General features: G+C 40.4%; 1 protein-coding gene across 12 annotated transcripts in view; it reads right to left on the reverse strand.

Annotated features, from left to right (window-relative positions):
- The window catches only part of dmd (dystrophin), a 2003576-nt gene that overhangs the window by 23582 nt on the left and 1957191 nt on the right, over positions 1 to 22803 (reverse strand). For all 12 annotated transcript variants that reach the window (XM_087992890.1, XM_087992895.1, XM_087992900.1 and 9 more), the window contains 3 exons: positions 13607 to 13765; positions 12489 to 12732; positions 11766 to 11889 (listed from right to left, as the gene is read on the reverse strand). In XM_087992890.1, coding sequence (XP_087849016.1) covers positions 11766 to 11889; positions 12489 to 12732; positions 13607 to 13765 — 527 coding nt within the window. The remainder of the gene's footprint in view (positions 1 to 11765; positions 11890 to 12488; positions 12733 to 13606; positions 13766 to 22803) is intronic.

A 22803-nucleotide genomic window follows, 5' to 3' on the forward strand; every position in this document is an offset into this window, starting at 1 on the left:
ATTAGGGGTAAGTGACTCCCAATGCAGCATCCAGACCTCACTAAGAGCAAGTCCCACCTTATTTGGCCAACAGGCCTTCTGGTTCTGTAATGGGACTGTAGTCTTGGAACAGCTGGACAGGGCTGCACCTCCCCCCCCCCCCCCCCCGCCTCCCCCACCCAAAGTGAGCAAGAGGCACTCACCAATGGTTGCAACGCCATTTCTTTCTGCTCATTTACACACTTGAAAAAAACCCATGAATCCCAATCTTGCCTGACTGCCCAACTCTACTAATAGCATGGGCAATGCAACTGATTACTCACAAATAACGGGCTGCCTGTGATTTTGGTGCCTGTCCACCATCCTAATTATGGGAGTGACCTCAGGACTGGTTGGAAGAGATGGTCAGCCAACCCCCATACACATGTAAAAAAAATCTACTAGCCATTACAAGCCTTAGTTTCCTCCCACTGGCTTGTTATCAAAATTGAACAGAATTGGATTAATGGAGCAGTGACTGCTTGGAAACAAAACTGGCCAAGGGACAGAAAGCAAAGAGCTGGGATGACTTTTTTAAACAGGAATTAGGGTAAAAAGTGACTCCTCAGTGCTGTCACCTCTGCTATTTTTGATATATATTACACACCTGGGCTCAGGTATGTCAGATACCATTTTCAATATTTACAGGAGAGACAAGTCTAATAACAGCAAGAAATAAGAAATTTACTCTTCATGAGGATGAAGAAACATCAGGAAGACTTGGTCTAATGAAATGGGCAGACATGTCTGATAAGTGTGAAGCATTTATTTTGATTTAAAAAAGAAAGAGGAGTGATGTAAACTAAGTGATACTCTTTGAAAAGGAATGAATATAGATACCTGGGGTGAATGCACATAAATCCTTAAGGCTATAAAACCATTATATGGGATCCTCTTTGTTTCATAAAAGGGGCATAGAATATAAAAGCACATTTGTAATATCAAGTGTTTATCAACCACTGGTTGCAAAGGTCCTAGCTAAAGGCGTGTAAACACTTCTGCAAACTACACTTCAGGAACATTGGCATTACAGAGGATGCTCACAGACAAAATTTATAAGAATGGTACCAGGGTTGAAAAACGTCCTTTATGTGGACAGACTAGAGAAACTGGGGTTTAATATTTCATTCCTAACACAGCTTTTATGAAAGCACAATATTCTCTTTTATTACTGTCCTGAAGTTTCAGCCTAGATTTCGTGGTTGATTAGTTACAAGAAGCGATAAAGACTATTCTTATTTTTGTCTACAATGAGATGAGATGTAATTCAGTTATCTACCAGGTAGTAATAATTTTCTGCACAGCCTTGTCCTGTCCTACCTTGGCAATCTCTTGGCAATACAGACTTATGTACTGAACGTGCCACCACGTTACCACTAGTGTCCCGCTCTTACTTTGGCGACAAATTTCTCAGCTGCTACACACTTAGAACTTTGTTTTGCCACTATGTACAAAGAACAATTCAAAATCAAATCTTTTGACCCTGCCTTCAACCTTGTACATTTAGCATCAGCATTGTCTCAATTGGACGCAGACTCACCATGAACAATAAGGTTTGCTGGTTTACATCTCACTCCAGACAATTAAGCACCAAAATCTAGGCTGATCAAAGCTCTCCTGCACTGCACTGTCATAGAGTCAGAGATGCTGCCTTTTGGATGAAACATTGAATAATGTTTTGCACTCGCATTTGGGGTGTAAAAGATTCCTTGCCCCTAGACTGAAGGTGAGCAGGCAGTGAATGCTTGCTATGAGTACACTGTCTGCTGTGTTCTGCCTGCTAATTCAAAAATAACTATATTGTGCTTTTGGATATCCTGAGTTGAGAAAGCAACAATATAAACACAATACTTTCTTTTATCCCCTCTGTTTGTTATTTTTCCGCCTGTCATCCACTTTTTTGTTTCTTGAACAAAGTAAAATTCTCTGAAGTGCTCTCCCTTCAAGGGCTCTGCAGAAATTAACTCGAAGGTAGGGAGTAGTAGAAGGAATTATTATTGGAACAACCAACAATACATTCCTTAGTGGCAGTGAGGAAATGTGAGAGTGCTCAGACATGCCTCTGTAAATCATGAAAGATTGGGGAACGGAGGAATTGTTTTGATTTAAAACCTGCCTTCATTCGTCCTTTTGTATCGTTTATGTTCAGAAGTACAAATACCATAAATTATGACTGTTCAAGCTTGAATGCTGCAGAAAAAAAAACATATATACACAGATGGATAGAGCTGAGGGAGCTTTAAACTGTGGATCCAAAATAATAAAAATTCAAGCTTTTGATGCCTGAAACAAACTCTAAATCTACTCAATGTTTGAGTTACACTTGAGTTGAACAGAGATGTAAAGAAACAATTATGATAAGTCTTCAACCTTGTATCAAATTAAGATTGAAGAAATTTTGTTGCAATAAATTTTAAAGTTAAGTAACATTTTAAGGAAGATAAAATAAAAGCACAGAATTCCACATTGCAAACAATAAAATACTTGATAAAATTTACTGTACAGTTAATTCACTTAATATCAAGTACCATATTAATTTAATTGCAGGGTTTTGCACATGCAGAAACAAACTTTCTCATGAAGGTCAGTGACGCACTCCCTCTTTTGCTTAGTCTGCTATATTCTTACAGCGTTATTAATACAAAAGAAAATGACAAATAGCCACCACAGAAATAATTAAAAATCTCATTATGTTAAGAGTCAGTGAAAATTAATTAATTTCGCTCAATGAACGTTAACACAAATTAAATATTAATTTTTCATGCATTTGAATCTTGCATCAATGGCATGAAAATGGAAGTTCTGACGTTAGAGATCATCTCCCCCAAGGCATAGTTTAATTCTTTCAGGTGAATTGGCCATGCTAAATTGCCCCATCGTGTCAAGTGCATTAGTCAGGGGTAAATATAGGGGAGGGGAATGGGTCTGGGTGGGTTACTCTTCAGAGGGTCAGTGTGGACTTGTTGGGCTGAAGGGCCTGTTTCCATACTGCAGATAATCTATCTAATGAATCGCAATTAAAGGTAGATGTCTCTAGTTTCTGAACCAAGCTCTAACCTGAATGAAACTCTTCTGCGAGCTTTCAGTGTCTTGACTGTATTCAATTTTATGCAGGTGAAGGGTATTAACTGGAGATTCACTTGTACCGAAGAACTTAAGACAGAGGAGAACTAGGCCAGCCAACCCCTCCATTCAACAAGGCCATGGTTGATCTACTCCAGACCCCCAACTGGGCCAGCTTATCATGTCTCAAATCTCCAATAATTTAAACCTCTATCTCACACTTCTTTAAATACTTTGTGATCTAGCTTCCACAATTCTCAGAATTCCACAACTCTCTTGAAGAAATTCCTTCACATCTTAGTTTTAAATCATTCCCTTATTCTGTAACTGTATCCCCTGGTTCCAGTATTCCCCACCAGTGGAACCACTTTCTCATTATCTACCTTGTCAAGCCAACTCAGACTGTTGTATGTTTCCATAAGATCACCATAAATTCTAATGAAGAAAGGTCTAACCTGCTTAGCCGTTCTTTACCAAGTCAGCCTCTTCATCTCAGGATTCAACATTTGTTTTGTTGACCGATCCTCAATCTAATACATTATCCCCATTCCTGTGAGCTCCTATCTTTTGCTACAATCTTTTATGTCGGATTATATAGAATGCCTTCCAGAAATATGCTACATCTACCAGTTTCCCTTTATCAACTCTGCTTATTCTACTCTCCGGGTGGCACAGTGGCTCAGCGGTTAGCACTGCTGCCTCACAAAGCCAGGGACCAGGGTTTAATTCCAACCTCGGGAGACTATCTGTATGAAGTTTGTACATTCTCCCCTTGTCTGCGTGGGTTTCCTCCGGGTACTCCGGTTTCCTCCCACAGTCCAAAGATGTGCAGATTAGGTGAATTGCCCATGCTAAAATTTTCCAGTGTCTGGGATGTGTAGATTAGGTGCATTAGCCTAATGGAAATGCAGGGTTGCAGGTTAAGGATATGGGTCTGGGAAGGATACTCTTCAGAAGGTCAGTAAGGATTTGTTGGGCAAAATGGTCTGTTTCAACATTGTCTGTGTTCTTGTTTTTAGAACTTAAGCAAAATCATGTTGACTCTGAGAAAAGCTTAACACAATTGAACAATGTCCTGCTGTGTCTTCCTTAATAATGAAATCTGGCATTTTTCCAATGATTGATATTAGACTGGCTGGCTTATAATTTCTTGCTTTCTGCCTCCCTTCATTCTTGAACAGGGGTATCACATTAATGGATTTCCAACCAGCTGGAAATTTTCCTGAATCCTTTGAGTTCTGTAATATCTCGACCAATGCCTCAACTATTTCTGCAGCCAGTGTCTTTAAAAACCTTGGATGCAGGTTATCAGGTCCTGGTGACCCATCTGCTAACTTGGCGAGCCTGACCAGTTCCTGCCTCTTGCCGAGCCTGACTAGTTCTTACCTCTTGGCAAGGCTGACTAGCAACAATTCTGATTTCTCCAAATCTGCCACAAATGTTTCTCAGCTCATTTGAACAATAAGCATACTTTCAGTTCAAAGCATACAAATTGTGAAATGTGACATAAAGAATCAATTTGGTCTACAGCAAACATGTCTGTGACAAGTGTCTGACATTCATTCACTTTCAGCTCAGGATTTATGGGTTGGAGGCTGAATTACAGACACTGAAATGCATCAGGGAAGGGGCAATGTTATCCAGATTTTCATACCAGGAGGCAATCACACCTCTTAAGATCAGGTCATCTGACTTGGCCTATATTCAAGGACAAGAGAATGTCATTGTGATTAAGGCAACTAAGAGGACCCAGTGGACTGTCAGCCTCTGCAATCGTCCAACAGATTGGTCAAGTTCGTACCAGACTGGTCGAAACCAGTTCAGAGCAGCCGAAACTGGTCCAGACCTGTCAAACCCAGTCTAGACGCTCAAATCCAGTTCAGACTGGTGCAGATCAGTCCCTAAGATGGTGGCAGTTAATGAAGATGCTCCAGTTGGAGTTCCCCAGCTCGCCAGTTCCTTTTCTCCTTTCTTTTTTTTCTTCCTCTTTGAAGCAATTCCCCTCCCTACCAGAACCTACCCCCAACTCATAACTACTCTACCCAGCGCGATGGAGGGGCTGTGACCCAAGCTGCTGCTTTTTGGAATTCTTACTGAATTGTAATTTACATCTCTTTTCATAATGTTATAACTACCTCATTTCTAACTCATTCACAAACAACTGTAAGTAAAACTACTGCTTTTCTTTGAATTATCTTTTTATATAACAAAACGATGTCTTTTACTCGTTAGATTTGCACCTAGGTACTGGTTCCTAAAATGGAGCCATTAAAGGCAGCCATTGTAAAAACGTTTCACTGTGTTTCTGTACTAGAGTACAAGTGACAATAAAGGATATTCTACTCTTTAATCCCAATAGTTTGTTAAATACTTTAACCTTTGTAATAGAGATTGTTACCAGATCTTTCTTTCCATTAGCACCTTGCTTATTTGTTGTTTGAGATGTTTATAATGTCTTCCAACATGAAGACCGATTGAACATATTAGTTTAAGTTATCTGAAATTTTCCTGTGCCCCATTCACAATTCCCCACCTGCATCCTCCAGGAGCCCTACACAGACTTCATTTATTCTCTTCCTTTCTTTTTCTATATCTGTAGAAATTGTTTGTTTCTGCATTTCTTGTCAATTTACTTACAGAACCAATTTTCTCCCTATTAGCATTTTAATCATCTGCTGCTAAATCTAAAAAAGTTCACAATCCTCTACCACATCACTAGTTTTCCCCACTTTGTATGCCTTAATTTCTGATCAGATACTCTCCTTGAAGACATCTGTTAATCATGGATGGTTAATTCTGCTCATCCAGTCCTTCTTTTAGACTGGAAAATAAAACTGCTGTGCATTGTTAAACGTCTGCAAAAGGTCTGCCATTGCTCATCCACCTGACTTTCCCTTTAGTCAATTTTCCAGTTGCTTTAGACAATTCTTTCTTCATAACTCAGTAACTGTCCTTATTTAAATTAAGGACACTAGTTGAGACCCCAGCTGCTCTCCCTCAAAGTGAATTTGAAGTTCTGCCATGTTGCGATTTCTACTCCCTAGAGGCTCGCTAATTACATGTTTTATTATTAGGTTCAGCAATGTTCTAAGAAGCAATCCTTGCTGCATTCTACTAAGTCAACTTCTATGTTAAGCTTGCCCATCTGATTGTCAATATGATTGAAATTAATTATGAGAACTACAGTGCACTTTTTAGATGCTTGCATTATTTCTTCTTTTATACATTGCCCTACAGTTAGACACCTCTTCAAGGCCTATGGATGACTCCCACGCATGACTTCTTTTCATCACTCTTCCTTATTTCCACCCATGATGCCATATCATAATCGATTGTACCTATATCACTACTCATCACCAGGCTAATATCTTCCTTTATTTGTAAAGCTACCCCACCTCCTTTATGCCTGCTCAACAGGAATGTCAAATACCCTTCAATATTGACTTCCATGTCTTGGTCACTCTGTAGTTATGTCTTTGTAAGGTTATCAATTCATATTCCTTTATTTCCAGGCAGATTATATTGAGTATACCACTGTAATGGAGAGTATCATGAATTTCACAAGTTCCCTATTACAAAAGGAGTAAACAGCCAAAATTAATTGCCTCACACTTTTTCTTTTACTGCATGTAATCCTCTATTTCTACATTAAGCCACAGCTGCGAGTCAGTGTCATTTTCCATCTTCCCCCTTACGAACACTTCAACATCAGGGCATCAATGCGGACTTCACCAGTTTCCTCATTTCCCCTTCCCCCACCTCACCCCGGTTCCAAACTTCCAGCTCAGCACTGTCCCCATGACTTGTCCTACCTGCCTATTTTCCTTTCCACTCCACCCTCCTCTCTGACCTATCACCTCCATCCCCACCCACATTCATCCATTGTACTCTTTGTTACCTTCCCCCACCCTCCTCCCTGACCTAACACCTCCATCCCCACCCCCACCTATTGTACTCTATGCTACTTTCTCCCCAACCCCACCCTCCTCTCATTTATCTCTCCACTCTGCAGGCACTCTGCCTCTATTCCTGATGAAGGGCTTTTGCCCGAAACGTCAATTTTCCTGCTCCTCGGATGCTGCCTGACCTGCTGCGCTTTTCGAGCACCACTCTAATCCAGGTACAACTTCAAACTCATGTTTAACACACTTGTACTCCACATAAAATTGGAAACATGCAAAGGCCAGTGGCATGAAGCTGTTGAATGTTTTGGTCAAAGATCTGCTTCAGCCTTTCAGGTGGAGGCAACATTTTTCAAGTACTCGTCTCATTGCTGAAACGGTAATAATTGAATGAATTTTGTTGTGCAAGCTGCATTTATCACTTTGTTCTAGTCAATGTAAAACCCAATAAGTAACTGGACACTTAAAAGCTTCCCAATCTTAGTAATAAACCATTTCTCTTCATCAATTCAAAAAGGATCGGAAACAGGAGACTCCAGTGTAAATCCTATGAGGCTCAGTTGATTGAAACGCAATGTAGCAAAGTGTGCTCAGAGCTCAAAATGTCCAATCACCAGTACTTCAAATTTTCCAGTGAATCACTTCTGATCAGCGGTGTATTTCACTGTCACAGAACACTGAATCATTGCTGCTTTGTTAGAAGCTACAGAAAGGACAGGCTACAATAAACTCAGTGACAAAAGCACTGCCTAATGAGGTTTCAGGTCACTTGGACCAGGAAGGTGCAGCAAGCTGACCCTATTGGCGATTTTGTAAATTGAGCCCAAGCCATTTGTTCACCATGTAAGTTGATTGTTGAAAAAAAGTATCTCAAACTCATGCTGTAAATTGCTGGCTATCCTAATCAGGATAGTTTCTTAGACAAACTCATGACATCACCTCTGCTCCTGAAAAGTGCTCAGTCTATCAGAGATTACCTTGCAAGTGATTTGAAGGAATGCTTGTGCAACAGTTTAAACCAGCTCTTTCATGCTGTTATTATGCAATAGGACTGAGTGATGTTAGCCACTAACAGGAGGCTGCTAGCAAGCCAAAAGGATGCTATACCTATCACACATTAATTAACATGGTTTATGAATGTTAGTGCAGGGTTTGATTCCAAGTATTTGGACTGCACATCTCCAAGACTGGCTGATTGCATATAAGAGCACACCTCTTCAGCAGCTTACAGCAAACAAGGTACTGATGTACCCAAGTGTGCTGTACTTGCACAACTCACAACACAGAGTCCAATATTGGACATGATTTTAAAACTGGATAACATTTGCTGGATAATACTGAGTGTTGTTAAGATGGTCAGTTGGGTTCACAGTATAGCATACTTGTGAGTACTTGAAGCTACAATGTATGAATACACAAGGTTCTGAACTTCACTGTTCCACAGAAACAACATGTGAATGAACAGTGCCTGTTTCAATTCAACAAAATAGGTGGCACACATTTGCTGATTCATTTCTCAGTGTTACGTCATGGGGAATCAGAGTCAACTTGCCTGTTTTAAAGTTAAAATAAAACTTTTAGTTAACTGTCAGTCATCATTAACTGGTTATCCATGGTAACATCTCTGCAAATCAAGAGTCCATTTGCCAACCAACCAGCACAATCTGCTTACATAAAATAAACTTGGGTTTCCAGTTCAACTTGTATATTTAACAGTCCTGTTGAGTGGAAGATCGAAAACTTTGACCAATGTGTCTTTTCAGCAATACTCAAGTCCTGAACTACCAAACAATTATTGCTCCTTATTTAAAACTTCATTAAAATCAATGTTAAGCGTAATGTATTGTTTGCCTGAATCTTCATGGAAGTAGATTTATTATAAATACTTGACTTGTTAGTCACAATACTTTTGCAAAATGCAACACAAGTTACACCATTTTTAAAACAGTAATTTTTGAGAATAAAAATGATTAACAAAGACTCTTAATTTTAAGTAATATTTATGTACTATCTTAACGTCATAAAAATGTCTCTGCACAATAATGTAATGAGGTACAGGTTGATAGAGGCCACATAAATGCTACTACGACACTAGCCAAAAGTCGGTTATAGGGCAGGGGTTTAAGGAGTGACTTAAAAATGGAGGTAGAAGTGGAAAGACAAGAGAGGATAGGGAGGTAAAGGCCCTGTTCAGCTGCTAACAGTGAAGTGCTGAAAACTGCAGATGGTAAGAGGCCAAAATGGAGGAGTGGACACATCTTTGAGGCTGTAGGTCACAGTGATAGGCAAAGGTAAGACTATAGTGGCACCGCAACACACAGATGAGGAATTTAAAATCAGTAATATTATCTGACAGAGGAGGTCAACAGGAACAGGAGTGATGTACAAACAGGACATCTGCAAGTCAGAATTTAGGAGTCAGAATACATAAAATATAATGACATGAATCATACTGAACAGATCCTCAAGGCACTTGCCTGAAGATGGTTTCTCAGGCACACGATCAGCAGATAGCATGGTTTGGTTTGAGAGTTTGCATGCAGAAACTCAGTCCTTTAAAATTATGCCAAATATTTGATTTATAAAGCAGTACGGACAATGGATTAGAGATTATAATTCCATTTTATCCAGAAAGATTTGCTGCAACTGTCTTGTAAAAATCAAGTCTTCCTCAGTCTGCACTCTTGCCTCAAGATCAGAGAATTTCTGACCTCACATGAAAAATTTCTTTCAGTCATCTAGACTAGCACTTCAGTGCTGTCGGATAACTGAAACTGCTTGCTGGCATAGCCAACCGAGGACCCAATACACTCCTGGAATAGCAGGACTCTCTCTCACATCACTAAACTGGTTCTCTAACTGCTGTCATTAAGGTGCTGTGATGCTACCATCTTAAAGATATTCATGGGCCGTGCACCAGTAACTAAACTTAATTCATAATAGTCTAACATTTTATATTGTGTCATTCTCTTATTTAATTGTAATCTAAAATATATAAAGATTTGTTTAGCTATTTAACTTTCAGTGTTATCCCCACCTCCTATTAAAGTCAGTGTCATGATGATTATATACCACCATAAGTAAATAGGGAATGCCTTTGTCCTCACTCTGAGTGAGTACAATGCACATGTCACAGAAGCCCAACTAACATAGCAGATCATTCTTAGCTGTAACATAGCCATGGCAACAGCAATTTGGTAATTAAAAGCCACATTCCGGAAGTCATAAGGGATAATGAGTATAAGGATAAAGTAGCAAGAAATAATGGAAATGATCATTAAATAATTTAACTCCCGTTTTAACCACCTTTTATTTAAATGCTTATCCCCTCTCAGTCAGAGAGGAATTATCCATGTTACTACACCTCACTGGGGTAACATGCTGCAAACCAAGTCCCGGTATTTCTGGACTCATCACAACAATTAATTTATCGATGTACACTCGGTCCCAGTTTACTTGTCTGATAGACTTGGGTTAACAGAAAATGCAGAACAAGGTTTTATCCTTTTATAGGCAGTACTAGTTAAAAACTCAAAATGCCTTCCAAAACCACCCCTCCCTCCCATTCTCCCTCTGCCAAACACACACACACACAAAAAGGACATACAAATAGAAAAATATAAACAAAAAACATTGGTGTTCTGGATAGAGAGATAAAGGTGGAAACCACAATTTAAAAGTACCAAACATTTTGCTTATCGCATCTTTTTGCTCACTAAGACTTTCTGTTCTTCAATATCTCTCTTTGAGATTCTCTTCATTTCTTCAAAGGAGGCACAAGCAATTGGTGCACTAACAGCAAAGTATCTTAGTAATTGATTAAAGGCCACAGCTCACAGCAACTAGCCAGAGAAAATAACTAACTTCCTTTATCTTCATGTAGTAGTAATGCTCTACTACCCCTTGCAGAGGACTGAATGTTTCACACTGTATTGTTTACACCCATAAGCTGTTCACAGGAACTATCAGAGTTGTTGTCACGTTGATGACCTTTTGCATCCACAACTATTAACACTTGTCTATGCCAATCAGCTACTTGTTGCTAGCCAAATCTCATTTTAAGCACACACCTGCAACGATACCATTTCCATTTATGCCTTCCTCTACTGCTTGTAAAGAAACAATGTAAGCACATCCCATAATGGGTTTTACTAATTTAATTTTTAAAAGAACAGTAATTTCTTACTCAGTTCTTTGTTGTAAGACAGTAATTTCCCAAGTCAGGTCACAATTAAAAATAAAAGTAATATAAAAAGATATGGAATTTCAATGATCTGAGACTTCACTGTGATTACCGTCTCAATGTTCAGGATTTCTGATTGTGTCCCATTCTCCATTTTAATTAGAAAAATCACAATAAAAGTTGTGATTGACACATACTGGTTTGACTCATCTTGTGTACCTCAAAATGGAGCTGCAGATTGTCCAGAATATTCATTTCTAAGTATTACTGGTTTGGTATGAGGTTTTTTTCCCACCAGGAGAACTCAGCTCAAAGTAATTGAGAAGTGGTGAGACTTGGTTTATGAGGTTAATCAAATTTTAACAGCAGAAATCAACCTCATGGCAGAAATGGTACAATTACACTGGGCCACACAATTTTATTTTTAAAAGTCAATTCTCCTGCTAAAAATGATATTTACAAAATGCAACATGTCTTCAAAGTACAGCATTGTAATGTGTACACACATTATAAATGAACAGGATACGTCTTGTGATCACAATAATGTTTGAGCAACACTGTCTCTCGAAGTCATCAAAGTTGTATCAGTTAATTCTTACCCATTGCTCCTGAAGTCTGACTGCCAACTCCATGAAGTAGCACTGGCTGACTGCTGTCTGATCTTTGTGAGGAAGTAGAAGGGGAGGAGACTGTAGTACCATTTACTCTGACCTCTGTCTGTGGCTGCAAACAGTAATAAGGAATGTGGTTAAGATTATTGCCTGGCATTCAGTTTATGGTTTGCAGATAAAACCATTATGTGAGATGACATTAGGATAAATCCCTTATCATTCAATGGCAGCCTAAAATCAACCAATCGAAGCATCACAATCTGAGCACACTGAGACCACATCGACACTTCAACTGGAAACTGTTAATAGCAGCAAAGTAAAATCCTGTTGTTTCCCCCACAGCGTTTGTGAAAAAAGAGCAGAAAATGTTACATTACAAAGCATTAGTGCTGCAAAACTCTAAGCATGGGCTTGTGGAACAGCCTTCATGATCTCAACAATCTACATTGAACCACCAAAGGTTGTTGTAAGCAGAGGTAAAACACTTCTGCCCTTCAGGCTCAGTCTAATGTTCATGCTAAGAGTAGCCTTGTCAAATTCTTTAGTGTCAGTTCACTGTTTACCTCATAGGTTAGGGCATGACCTTGAGGTAAGGGAAATTAGTAGAAAAAAAATGAAGAGATAATGAAGCAACGAGCCCTAGAAAATGAGGTTGATTATTTTGTTTTGTGACCAGACAGGCTCTGCACACATATGCACTTCTCTTCTTACCTGCTCCAGAAGCTGCCTCAGCCTGTGTAGCTGGGATTCCAACTGCTTGTTGTGATCTTCCAGGATCTGCATCCTGGCCTCAAGGCGACCTTTGTGCTGACGAAGCAGTTTGGCTTCAGCAATGAGCTCGGCATCCCTGGGACTTTGTGGTGAGATGGGCATCATTTCAGGAGGAGACGGCAAGGGGGACAGGCCTTTGCGATCATGCTGCTGCTTCAGCCTCTCATACTCAGACTGAAGGTTTCTGAAAACAAAACAGCACAAATTATATCACCAGCATTAAAGTGAACAAAGCTGTTATAATGTCTGTCCACGTAATGTCGGTGTGTTAAATTTAAGAAATTGTTCATGATTTGAAATGACAGGACATTGAACTCATAAGGCTTCTCAGTGGACTTCAGCTGAAGTTAGCTGGATGATAATCTCCTGTGACAACAATAGCATTGCAATGATGATCAGATTTAGGGTTCTAACATGAAACTTTAAAATAGTGTCTGAATGGTTAATTCATTTCATTTGTAACTTTTAGAGGAATTGAAGCCAGCATTCAACACTGTTACTGGAGTTGGTGGCAGGATGGGGCGGAGCAGGGAGGGGAGAAGAGGGGAAGGGAGGTGGGTGAGCGTGTTGTGCAGAAACATGGGTTAACTGTTGCACTGGAAAATCAAGGTACATTTCCAAATAGGAAAAAGATTCCAAAACCTGAACAAAATTTGTAATTTATGGGCCTCAACAAACACTGATTGGATTGACATTGTGGTCATTTCAAATTAAATATAAGATATTACATATTTAATATCACATAATTACACATTTGACTTTGAAATATAGCACCGTTCCTTCACTGTCGCTGGGTCAAAATCCTAGAATTCCCTCCCTAAGCTTATTATGGACACCCACTGCACATGAACTGCAGTGGTTCAAGACAGCAGCTTACCGCCACCTCTTTAAGGATACCTCTGGACAGGCAATAACTACTGGCCAGTCATTGACATTCACATCCCAAACATTAATTTTAAAAAATGGGAACTGGGCCAACCTTTGGAAATTATCCTATTAAAGGGGTCGGGTACGTCAGTGCAGATTAAATCTGATGGACTGGCTTGTAACATTCTAACCTGTTTTCATCTTCTAGGTCAGCGAGAATTCTTTCCAGTTCTCCTCGTTCTTCACTCTCCAATGAGATGAGAATTTGAGCAGGGCTCCGAGGTTGACTCAATGGTGACTCCTGGTTCAGACTCTGGCAGTAGTGCTGGATCAGCAAATGCTCATCATCTCTGCAACATATTGCAAATAAAATGTGTCAGCATGTGTTCTTCTAAGACACAGGTTCAGTAACAAACCTATCCCTAATTGACCCATTCCCATGGAATGCATTTAGAAAACATTTTGCCCATAAAGTAAATGGTCTACTGTGTTCCAAGTTTCAGATAAAAAGTAACTGTTTTACAATTGAACCATACCAATGGTTAACTAAATGCTAAGCTTTGATTTTCATCCCTCTCTCCTTTTTTCTTTCTGACAGATGGCATTCAATGTGTTGCAAAAACATTGTGATAAACCCATTCCCCTAACACAGTAAGGCAGCAGACCCACGGGACTAGTAATCTGGAGGCTCACATTAGTGCTCCAGATAGCTGCTGAAATTTCACCATGGGGACAGGAGAATTTAAATCAAATAATTACAAAAACCTGGAATAACAAGATACCAACAGTCATGGTGACAATCAAACTACCCGATCTTAGCAAATGTCACTTACCTCACTCATGGCCTGCTGCCTTTATCTAACTTGGCCTATATTTGATGTGTAGCAATAAGTTTGATTACTAATTGCCTTATGTGACCAAATAAAGCCATTCAGTTCTACCAACCAGCTTCAAAAAAGACCAGCAAGTGTCAAACTGGTTGGACCACTGACCATTTACCAAGGCATCAGAGTTAGACACAGTAAAAGGCACACTTGGTTCAATAAATCTGCAGGATCCTCATGAACATCTGGGACTTATAGTGAAATTAGGAGACATCCAAAAGTTGGTCAAAGGTTAAAAGTTTGACTTTCAACCAAAATTGCTCGATATATTCTGTCTTACTAGAATGAGAAGCCCACTTGAAGTAGTGGGATTCCTGTATAAAGTCAAGAGGATGTGACCTTGGGAATTGTCCACATTGATTCCAAACTCTATTAACACTCATAGCATATATGGTCCAAGTGCTCACAAATGGGACTAAATTAGGTTGGGATATTTGGTCGGCATGGACGAGTCGAACCTAAGGGTCTGTTTTCGTGCTAAAGATCTCTATGACTTTAGACAATAGACAATAGATGCAGGAGTAGGCCATTCTGCCCTTCGAGCCTGCACCACCATTCATTATGATCATGGCTGATCATCCTCAATTAGTATCCTGTTCCTGCCTTATCTCCATAACCCTTGATTCCACTATCCTTGAGAGCTCTATCCAACTCTTTCTTAAACGAATCCAGAGACTGGGCCTCCACTGCCCTCTGGGGAAGAGCGTTCCACACACCCACCACTCTCTGGGTGAAGAGGTTTCTCCTCATCTCTGTCCTAAATGGCCTACCCCTTATTTTTAAGCTGTGTCCTCTGATTTGGGACTCACCCATCAGTGGAAACATGTTACCTGCCTCCAGAATGTCCAATCCTTTAATAATTTTATACGTCTCAGGGACAAAGAAACACCCTACTGATTACCATCTATTATATTCTCTTTTCTAGTAAACAAAACATAAAACAAGCTTAAGATTACAGAAAGCGCACTGGGGGGCTTCAATATGCATCACTAGGTGTGGCTTGGTAGAATTGTAAGTGTAAGGCAATGCTCAATTTCAATGACAGAGAATGTAACCACCTCTCCACAACATTCAATGGCATTATGATGATGGAACTCCCCCATCATTAACAGCCATATGGTTAGCACTGAACAGAAAAATAACTGGACCCTAGCCACGTAACTATTATGCTTATAAAATCAGGTCAGACGTTAGAAACATTTTTTTTCGGATTACACAAAGCCTCTCTGCCATCTACAAGGCACAAGTCAGGACTGTGATGGAAAATGCCTCTCCTGCCCAGTCAATTAAAACCTCAACCACACAATTTCCAGGTCAAAGCATTCTACCTGACTGGCACCCAAAAATACCACAGACATTCACTTTGACTACACTTGTTCAATTCCATTCTCTCTGCTGCAGGAAAGATGCTGTCAAATTTGAAAGAGTTCACAAAAGATTTATGAGGAGGTTTCTGGAATTGAAGGGTTTGAGCTACGGGGACAGACTGAGTAGACCTGGGTTTTTATTCACCCTGGAGTGTCAGAGGTGGAGGGGTGATCTTATAGAGGTCTATAAAATCATGAGGGGTATGGACAGGGTAAATAGCCAAGTTTTTTTCCCCCCAGGATAGGGGAATCCAAAACTAGAGGCCAGAGGTTAAGGTGAGAGGAGAAAGGTTTAAAGGGACCTCAGAAGAACTTTTTCCACACAGAAGGTGGTACCATGTATGGAACCAGCTGCCAGAGGTAGTGGAAGCTGGTACAATTACATTTAAAAGGTGTCTGGACAGGTATATGGACTTAGAGGGATATGGACCAAATGCTAGATCACTTTAGGATATCTGCTTGGCATGAACAAGTTGGGCCACAGGGTCTGTTTCCATGCTGTGTAGATCTATGATTCTATGATGCATAGCATCTGCTGTGACCCATACACCAGACACACTGCAACAATGAACTCTGCCTCCTTCAACTGCAACTTGATCCTCCACCACCCAGAAAAACAAGGACACCAGTTGCAAGGAAACACCACTCTATTTATGTTCTCCTTCAAGTCCAACATAGAAATATATTGCTGTGCCCTCATTGTTCCTGTGTCTAAATCTTGAGATTGCCTATTTAACAGAGAATCTGCATCCCAAGATTGCTTCAGGTTCCAGAACTTGACTCACTGTCATTTTCTTAAGAGGAATTTGAGATGAACAATAGCCAGCAAAACCCATTTCAATCATGGGAGACAAAAAGATCCTGATCTAATCTATTCTGTTAGGCAGCATTTGAGAACACACCCTGTCAAGTTCCACTCATCCCCACGCACGTTCCCTTTCAGTCGACCTCTTTCAAACTTTTAATCGCTGAAACTTCATAATGGGACTGATTAGATTCGACTGCCTACAGTATGGAAACTGGTCCTTCAGCCCAGCCAGTCCACACCGAACCTCCGAAGAGTAACCCTCCCAGACCCATGTCCCTCTGATTAATGCACCTAACACTATGAGCAATTTAGCATGGCCAATTCGCCTGGCCTGCCAATCTTTGGACTGTGGGAGGAAACCGGAACACCCGGAGGAAACCCACGCAGACACAGGGAGAATGTGCAAACTCCACACAGACAATTGCCTGAGGCTGGAATTGAACCTGGGACCCTGGTGCTGTGAGGCAGCAGTGCTAACCACTGTGCCACCGTGCTGCCCCGCAGCAGTTATTTTATCGGTGGTAACAGTGGTGGTCAGTGAAGGGGGATACATTTAACCTTTCTATACACTGAATACCTGAGAAATACTTCAAAACACAAAGCACATCACTTGGTGAATTTTCACATGGTACTCAGTTGATAACTAATTCTGATTGGCTGCCAGCATTGGCTGTACACATTCAATGATTTTGGTTTGAGTCTATTTTGACAGAAAAAAAACACATTCGACATCCCGGGAGGACACTGCTCCACCTCTACTGGCTCCCAATGTCATCTTTTTGATCAGCCATTTAATTAAAAATAATTACATTTATTGGACTTAATGTTCAAACACTATTTGAGTAACCGACAAAGAATTTTTTTTTTTACATTGGTAATGTACATACAAAAAGGTTATTAGAAAACAGCAAATTATCTTTACATTTAAGTGTCTGACAAATTAGAAATGGTCACACAAGCCTTGGAAATGCTCTTGTATGTCATGTCAAAATATACTACAGGATGTGGCAAAAGTGCTGCCTCACAGCGCCAGGGACCTGCGTTGGATTTCACCTTTGGCGACTGTCTGTACGGAGTATGCGTGTTCTCTCAGTGTCTGCATGGGTTTCCTCCAGACGCTCCGGTTTCTTCCCACAGTCCAAAGATGTGGAAGTTACATGGATTGGTCTTGTTAAATTGTCCATAGTGTCCAGGGATGTACAGGCTAAGTAGGTTAGCCAGGGGAAATGCAGCATTACAGGGATAGGATAGGGGGTGCACATCTGAGTAGGCTACTCTTCCATTCTCTAGGGATTCTGTGATCCTAAATGTCAGCAAAGAAATTGAATGGCTTCCCTATTTTGCGTTCAACCCACAACTTAACCACCTTGGCAGCAATCTGGCACAGTGGATCTCTTCCTGCCAATTTTCATCTTATTGATTTCACCCATCTCATATTTTCCATTTTAATATAGGGTAATTCAATACAGTCAACATCAATTGTGACACCATTATTAGCAGCACAAGATGATGCATGTCGTCACTGAGTTAATTTGGCACATCAATTCTATTATGCAATTTATAATCCCCCATTTACCAGCAAGTCAATACACTTTGTGCGGCACACTGAATTCATCATTGCTCTCACTGCCAATCACTCAAGATAAAAAGCCAGAAGTACTTTCATCAGACAATCTTAATTCTGTATATCCCATATACAGACCATACAATGTTGTTTTAAAGTGAGTTAAAACACAGAATGGAAATATTGCATAACTGCCATTGTTACACTGATGTTGTAATCATCACTGCATTGATACTCAGCTGAGCCATTGACATTTAAAATACTTACTAATAAAATGCACTTCTGCTATTACATTGTAAATAATGCATATTTTGACATAAAGATTAGCCTCAAGATAGCACTACACAGAAGTACCATTACCAATGTTAGCTATTATCAACTCTCCCATTTTACTCAGGATGCTTGGTGATACAGAGATTCTGAGCAAATAGTAAGCCAACATAAGCCTTTGAAACCAGCAAGTTAGCAGAGTCTAGCGGCAAACAACCCAATGCAGGACTTTTATGTCCTCTCATGAAATGCCATTGGGGTACAATTTTACAACACTGTTAGCCTTCTAGGAGCTACCTAAAACAAAGAGAGCCATTGCAGTTAAATGCAAAACTGCTTTCAACCATATCCACATTCATACTTTCAGGGCCACTGCATTGTCATCATTGATTGATGACCTTGGCTGCTTCATAGCTCAGGGGGACTCGGGAATTCAAGCAAACTTTTGTGACTATTATTTACACTTACACAGTGCCTTTAATGTAGTCAAAGATCTCATTGCACTTTCACATGCTGACTTCTGGTCGATCCTTGATCAGCTAAAGGAGCTCATAGGAAATTAACAGCTGGGACAAAAAGGTACGGTGGCTCAGTGGTTAGCACTGCTGTCTCACAGTGCCAGGGACCTGGGTTTGATTCCAGCCTTGGGTGACTGTCTGTGTGGAGTTTGCACATTGCCCCACTGTCTGCTCCAGTTTTCTCTGGGTGCTCCAGTTTCCTCCCACAATCCTAAGATATGCAGGTTAGGTGAATTAGCCATGATAAATTGCCCGTAGTGTTCAGGGGTGTGTAGGTTAGGTGCATTAGTCAGGAGTAAACAATAATAGGGGAATGGGTCTGGGTGGGAGGGTTGGTGTGGATTTGCTGAGCCGAAGGGCCTGTTTCCACACTGTAGAGATTTTATGATTCGCATTGATGTACTTAGAAATGTAAAAGCAACTCAAAATGATGTCATCCGCTTCTGAAACCATCAACCATGCACTTGTTACCTCAAGATTTCACTCAATTTCAACACAGTATTGGCAGGCCAGTATTTGAAATCATCTAAATCATTACTGCTTGTGACCTAAGTCACACCTGGCTCTGTTCACCCATCACTCCTGTACTCACTGATCTACACTGGATGCTAGTTAAGTAACACCTCAGCTCTAAAATTCTCATCCTGCTTTTCAAACAATCACCTTTATTATGAATGCCACCAGTTGGTGGAGCGATGAGTGCGCATGTGCAGGAGCCGGGTTTTGTTAACGTTAATACTAATGTCACACTAATACTATGTGCCGTGACGTGGAGGTGCCGGTGTTGGATTAAGGTGGACAAGGTCAGAAGTCACACGACACTAGGTTATAGTCCACCAGGTTTATTTGAAACCACAAGCTTTCAAATTGCTGCTCCTTTGTCAGATGAGTCAAGAGTTTTGTCATAAGGAGGGGGGAGATCACTCCGTGGACAGCTGCAGTTAGAGGGAGCAGGAGTGGGGGACAGCCTGAGCAGCAGCTCTGGCTCACGGCCATGGTGTGCATGTCTGAGTGTGCGTCTCTCCCCAGCAAGGCAGCAGCAACAGGCTGAATGCACTGATGGAGTGGTGGTAAAGCATCCCCGAATTTAATCACTCAACCATTGACTCCTTTATTGGCTTTGAAGACAAGCTCTGGACTTTCCTCCCTACACATCCCGACCTGCCAACCCCTTTAAGACGCTCCCCAAAACCTACCTTTCTCATCGAGAAAGTCTTTAATCATCGGACCCATCATCTTCAAATCTGGTTTGGAGTCAAATTTTGCATTAAAATGCTCCTGTGAAATGTGTTTCATTATCTTAAAGGTGTATGTAAGTACATGGTGCTAGCTTGTTGGTTGTATCATCAGCATGCTTTAATGAAGGGAAATACTAATTAGCAGTCTTCCTGATCATGAACCATTTGTAGTCAAAGGCAGATTTGAACAGCTTGTGTGCACATTTATCTTCACTTTGATGGAAGTTGTGTGTTTTGGGTATGGAAACACTTCAGATTTGTTACAGACTTTCCAATAACTGGATCTAGTCAAGTATCAGTGCTAAGCTGTCTGTCTATCCCTTCAACAGGGGAATGCCACATGACACATAACAGCATAACAATGGGAGAGTGGAGAGCAAAAAAAAAATCAAAACTAGTTTTAAAAATATAAGAACTGGGTGCATGGCACAACCATCATTTGCACTCCAATAGGGTACCCAAATTTAGAAAGAAAATATGCATACTTTAATATGCTCGGAAAATAAAACCAGCAACAAGCCATTTTGCAACATCAGGCCAACAACTGGGAACAGCGTGTGAGAAATTAGGCTTTACGCTCTGCAAGATTTTCTAACCATTATTTTAAATGGTTAGAGAAACATGCAGAGTTGTGTTGCCAGCATGAAAGCTCCTCACCAGGAATGCCACGGGGATATTCCCCCGAAAGGTTATTATAACCTCATTAGGGAGCTTTTAGTCCAGTCTGGCTCATTAACATCCGTTGATTATTTCCTGCTCCCTACTCCTTTTGTTTGAAAAGGTCTGTTAAATTCCAGTGGAATGAATTTGAAGAATTTACTAAATCTGACACATGACGCATTCAAGACGAGGGTCTTGCAGTAGTTTCTTGAGCTGATAATAGGACCTTGGTGATTGAACCATCAGGAGCAGATTGGAACTTCTCAACAATGCTGGGCTTTGCCTGTGGTGATAGTGGGAAAGGGGCATTGCTGTTTTCAGTCAAAGAAAAATATTCGACAAGAGTGCATATCAGGTTGCAGATGCAGCACTGCCTCTTTGATGCTACTGTTGAGGATGGATTCACACTCCAACAATGACTTTGAACCAGTAAAATGACACCGAGAAAATATCAGATGGTCCTTGTTTGTTTATATAAAAGCTACATTGAACACGAAAGGATCACAGAAACAGTCCCCTACTTTCAATTGCAAAGTATAGAAAGAAAATGGATTTAAATTTTTCATTCATTTGACTGGTGGAAGTTCAGACACAGCAGCATGACTGGTGAACAGTGTGGAGGGTGTCACTTGCTTCAATTTTATTGGATGGAAAAGCCTGGGGCTTGAAGCTTTAAATAAACTACAAAGTATTTCCTGCAACCCAAAACAGCAAGCAAGAATCTGTCTATGACTCACTGAAGTATCCCTGTGGCTCAGTTGGTATCTCTCTTACTTCTGAGTTGGAGATTGTGGGCTTAAGTTCTACTCTAATACTTCAGCACAGAAACCTAGGCTCACACTCTAATGCAGTATTGAAAAATGCTGCACTGTCAGAGGTAGCATCTTTGGAGTGAAACATTAAATTGTTAGGCAAAAGTGGGTACTGCAGATGCTGGAGATTAGAGACAAGATGAGAGTGGTGCTGGAAAAGCACAGGTCAGGCAGCATCCAAGGTGTAGGAAAATCAACGTTTTGGGCAAAAGCCCTTCCAGCACCACTCTAATCTTGACATTAAATTGCTATTCTGTCTATCCTCAAGTGAACGTAAAAGATCCGAATACAATATTTTGATGGAGAAATACGCCTTGTATCTTGGCCAATATTTATTCTTGAACCAATGTCACCTTACTGTTTGTGGGCAATTATTATGTGAAAATTGGCAACAAATTACTCTGGGGTATCCTGAGATCATGAAACGCAAGATAAATGTGTAAATTTTAATGAATAGAAAGGTGCAAACAGTTGCATGCATCCATTATGTGACAGAAGTGTTTAATAGGAACAGACACCAAAGGAGATGCCCACAAACAGGTTTTTCAAGTTGCTCTGCCAACCTGTTGACCAAGTCCCTTTCTTTCCTGCATTTTCTTTTCCCTACAAAATCTTCTCAAATTGGAATAGGTGTATCATGTGCAATGCAAAGTGCCATGATGTGCTAACAAGCTGACACAAGATTGGGTGAAGTCAACTTAGACCTGTGCAAGCAACAGGGCAGCTGAACAATGTTGGCCTCATTGTAGCTATAGGAGGACTACATTACTGCCCATTACATGTTATATTGATAGTGAGGCAAGTACTGCTAATAGTTCATTTGATGCAGAGATGTTATGCATTGTAATTATAAAATATTGTTTCTGATGTTCTAATGTCTGACAAAGGGACCTGCTTATCAAATTAATTTAAAATAAACATACCCTCACATGTCTTCCAAACTATTGGCTCAAGTTCACACTTGATAAACAGACACATTAAGAACATTATGACTTTCACAAGAATGAAAACAAAACAAGTAGGATCCTCCAGGAAAAAGGGATCATAGCATGCCGGAATTTCAAATTCCGTTTGAGGATGACAGATGAGACACCCACATTAGCAGTCTGGCGTTAAACATGAGGAAAGATTTGCCCCTTGTGGGACAAGTATGACTGGGCAGGAAAACTGAAAGGTAGGACAGTCAATGAGCAATGGCAGATGTTTAATCAGAAATGCATTTCCTCCCAAATAAAATATATTCCAGAAAGGTAGAGGTGTAAAACCA

Source organism: Chiloscyllium plagiosum, unplaced genomic scaffold (genome assembly GCF_037043375.1).
Source record: "Chiloscyllium plagiosum isolate Xiang-an unplaced genomic scaffold, Cpla_swu_hap1 HiC_scaffold_12, whole genome shotgun sequence".
Lineage (NCBI taxonomy): Eukaryota > Metazoa > Chordata > Chondrichthyes > Orectolobiformes > Hemiscylliidae > Chiloscyllium > Chiloscyllium plagiosum.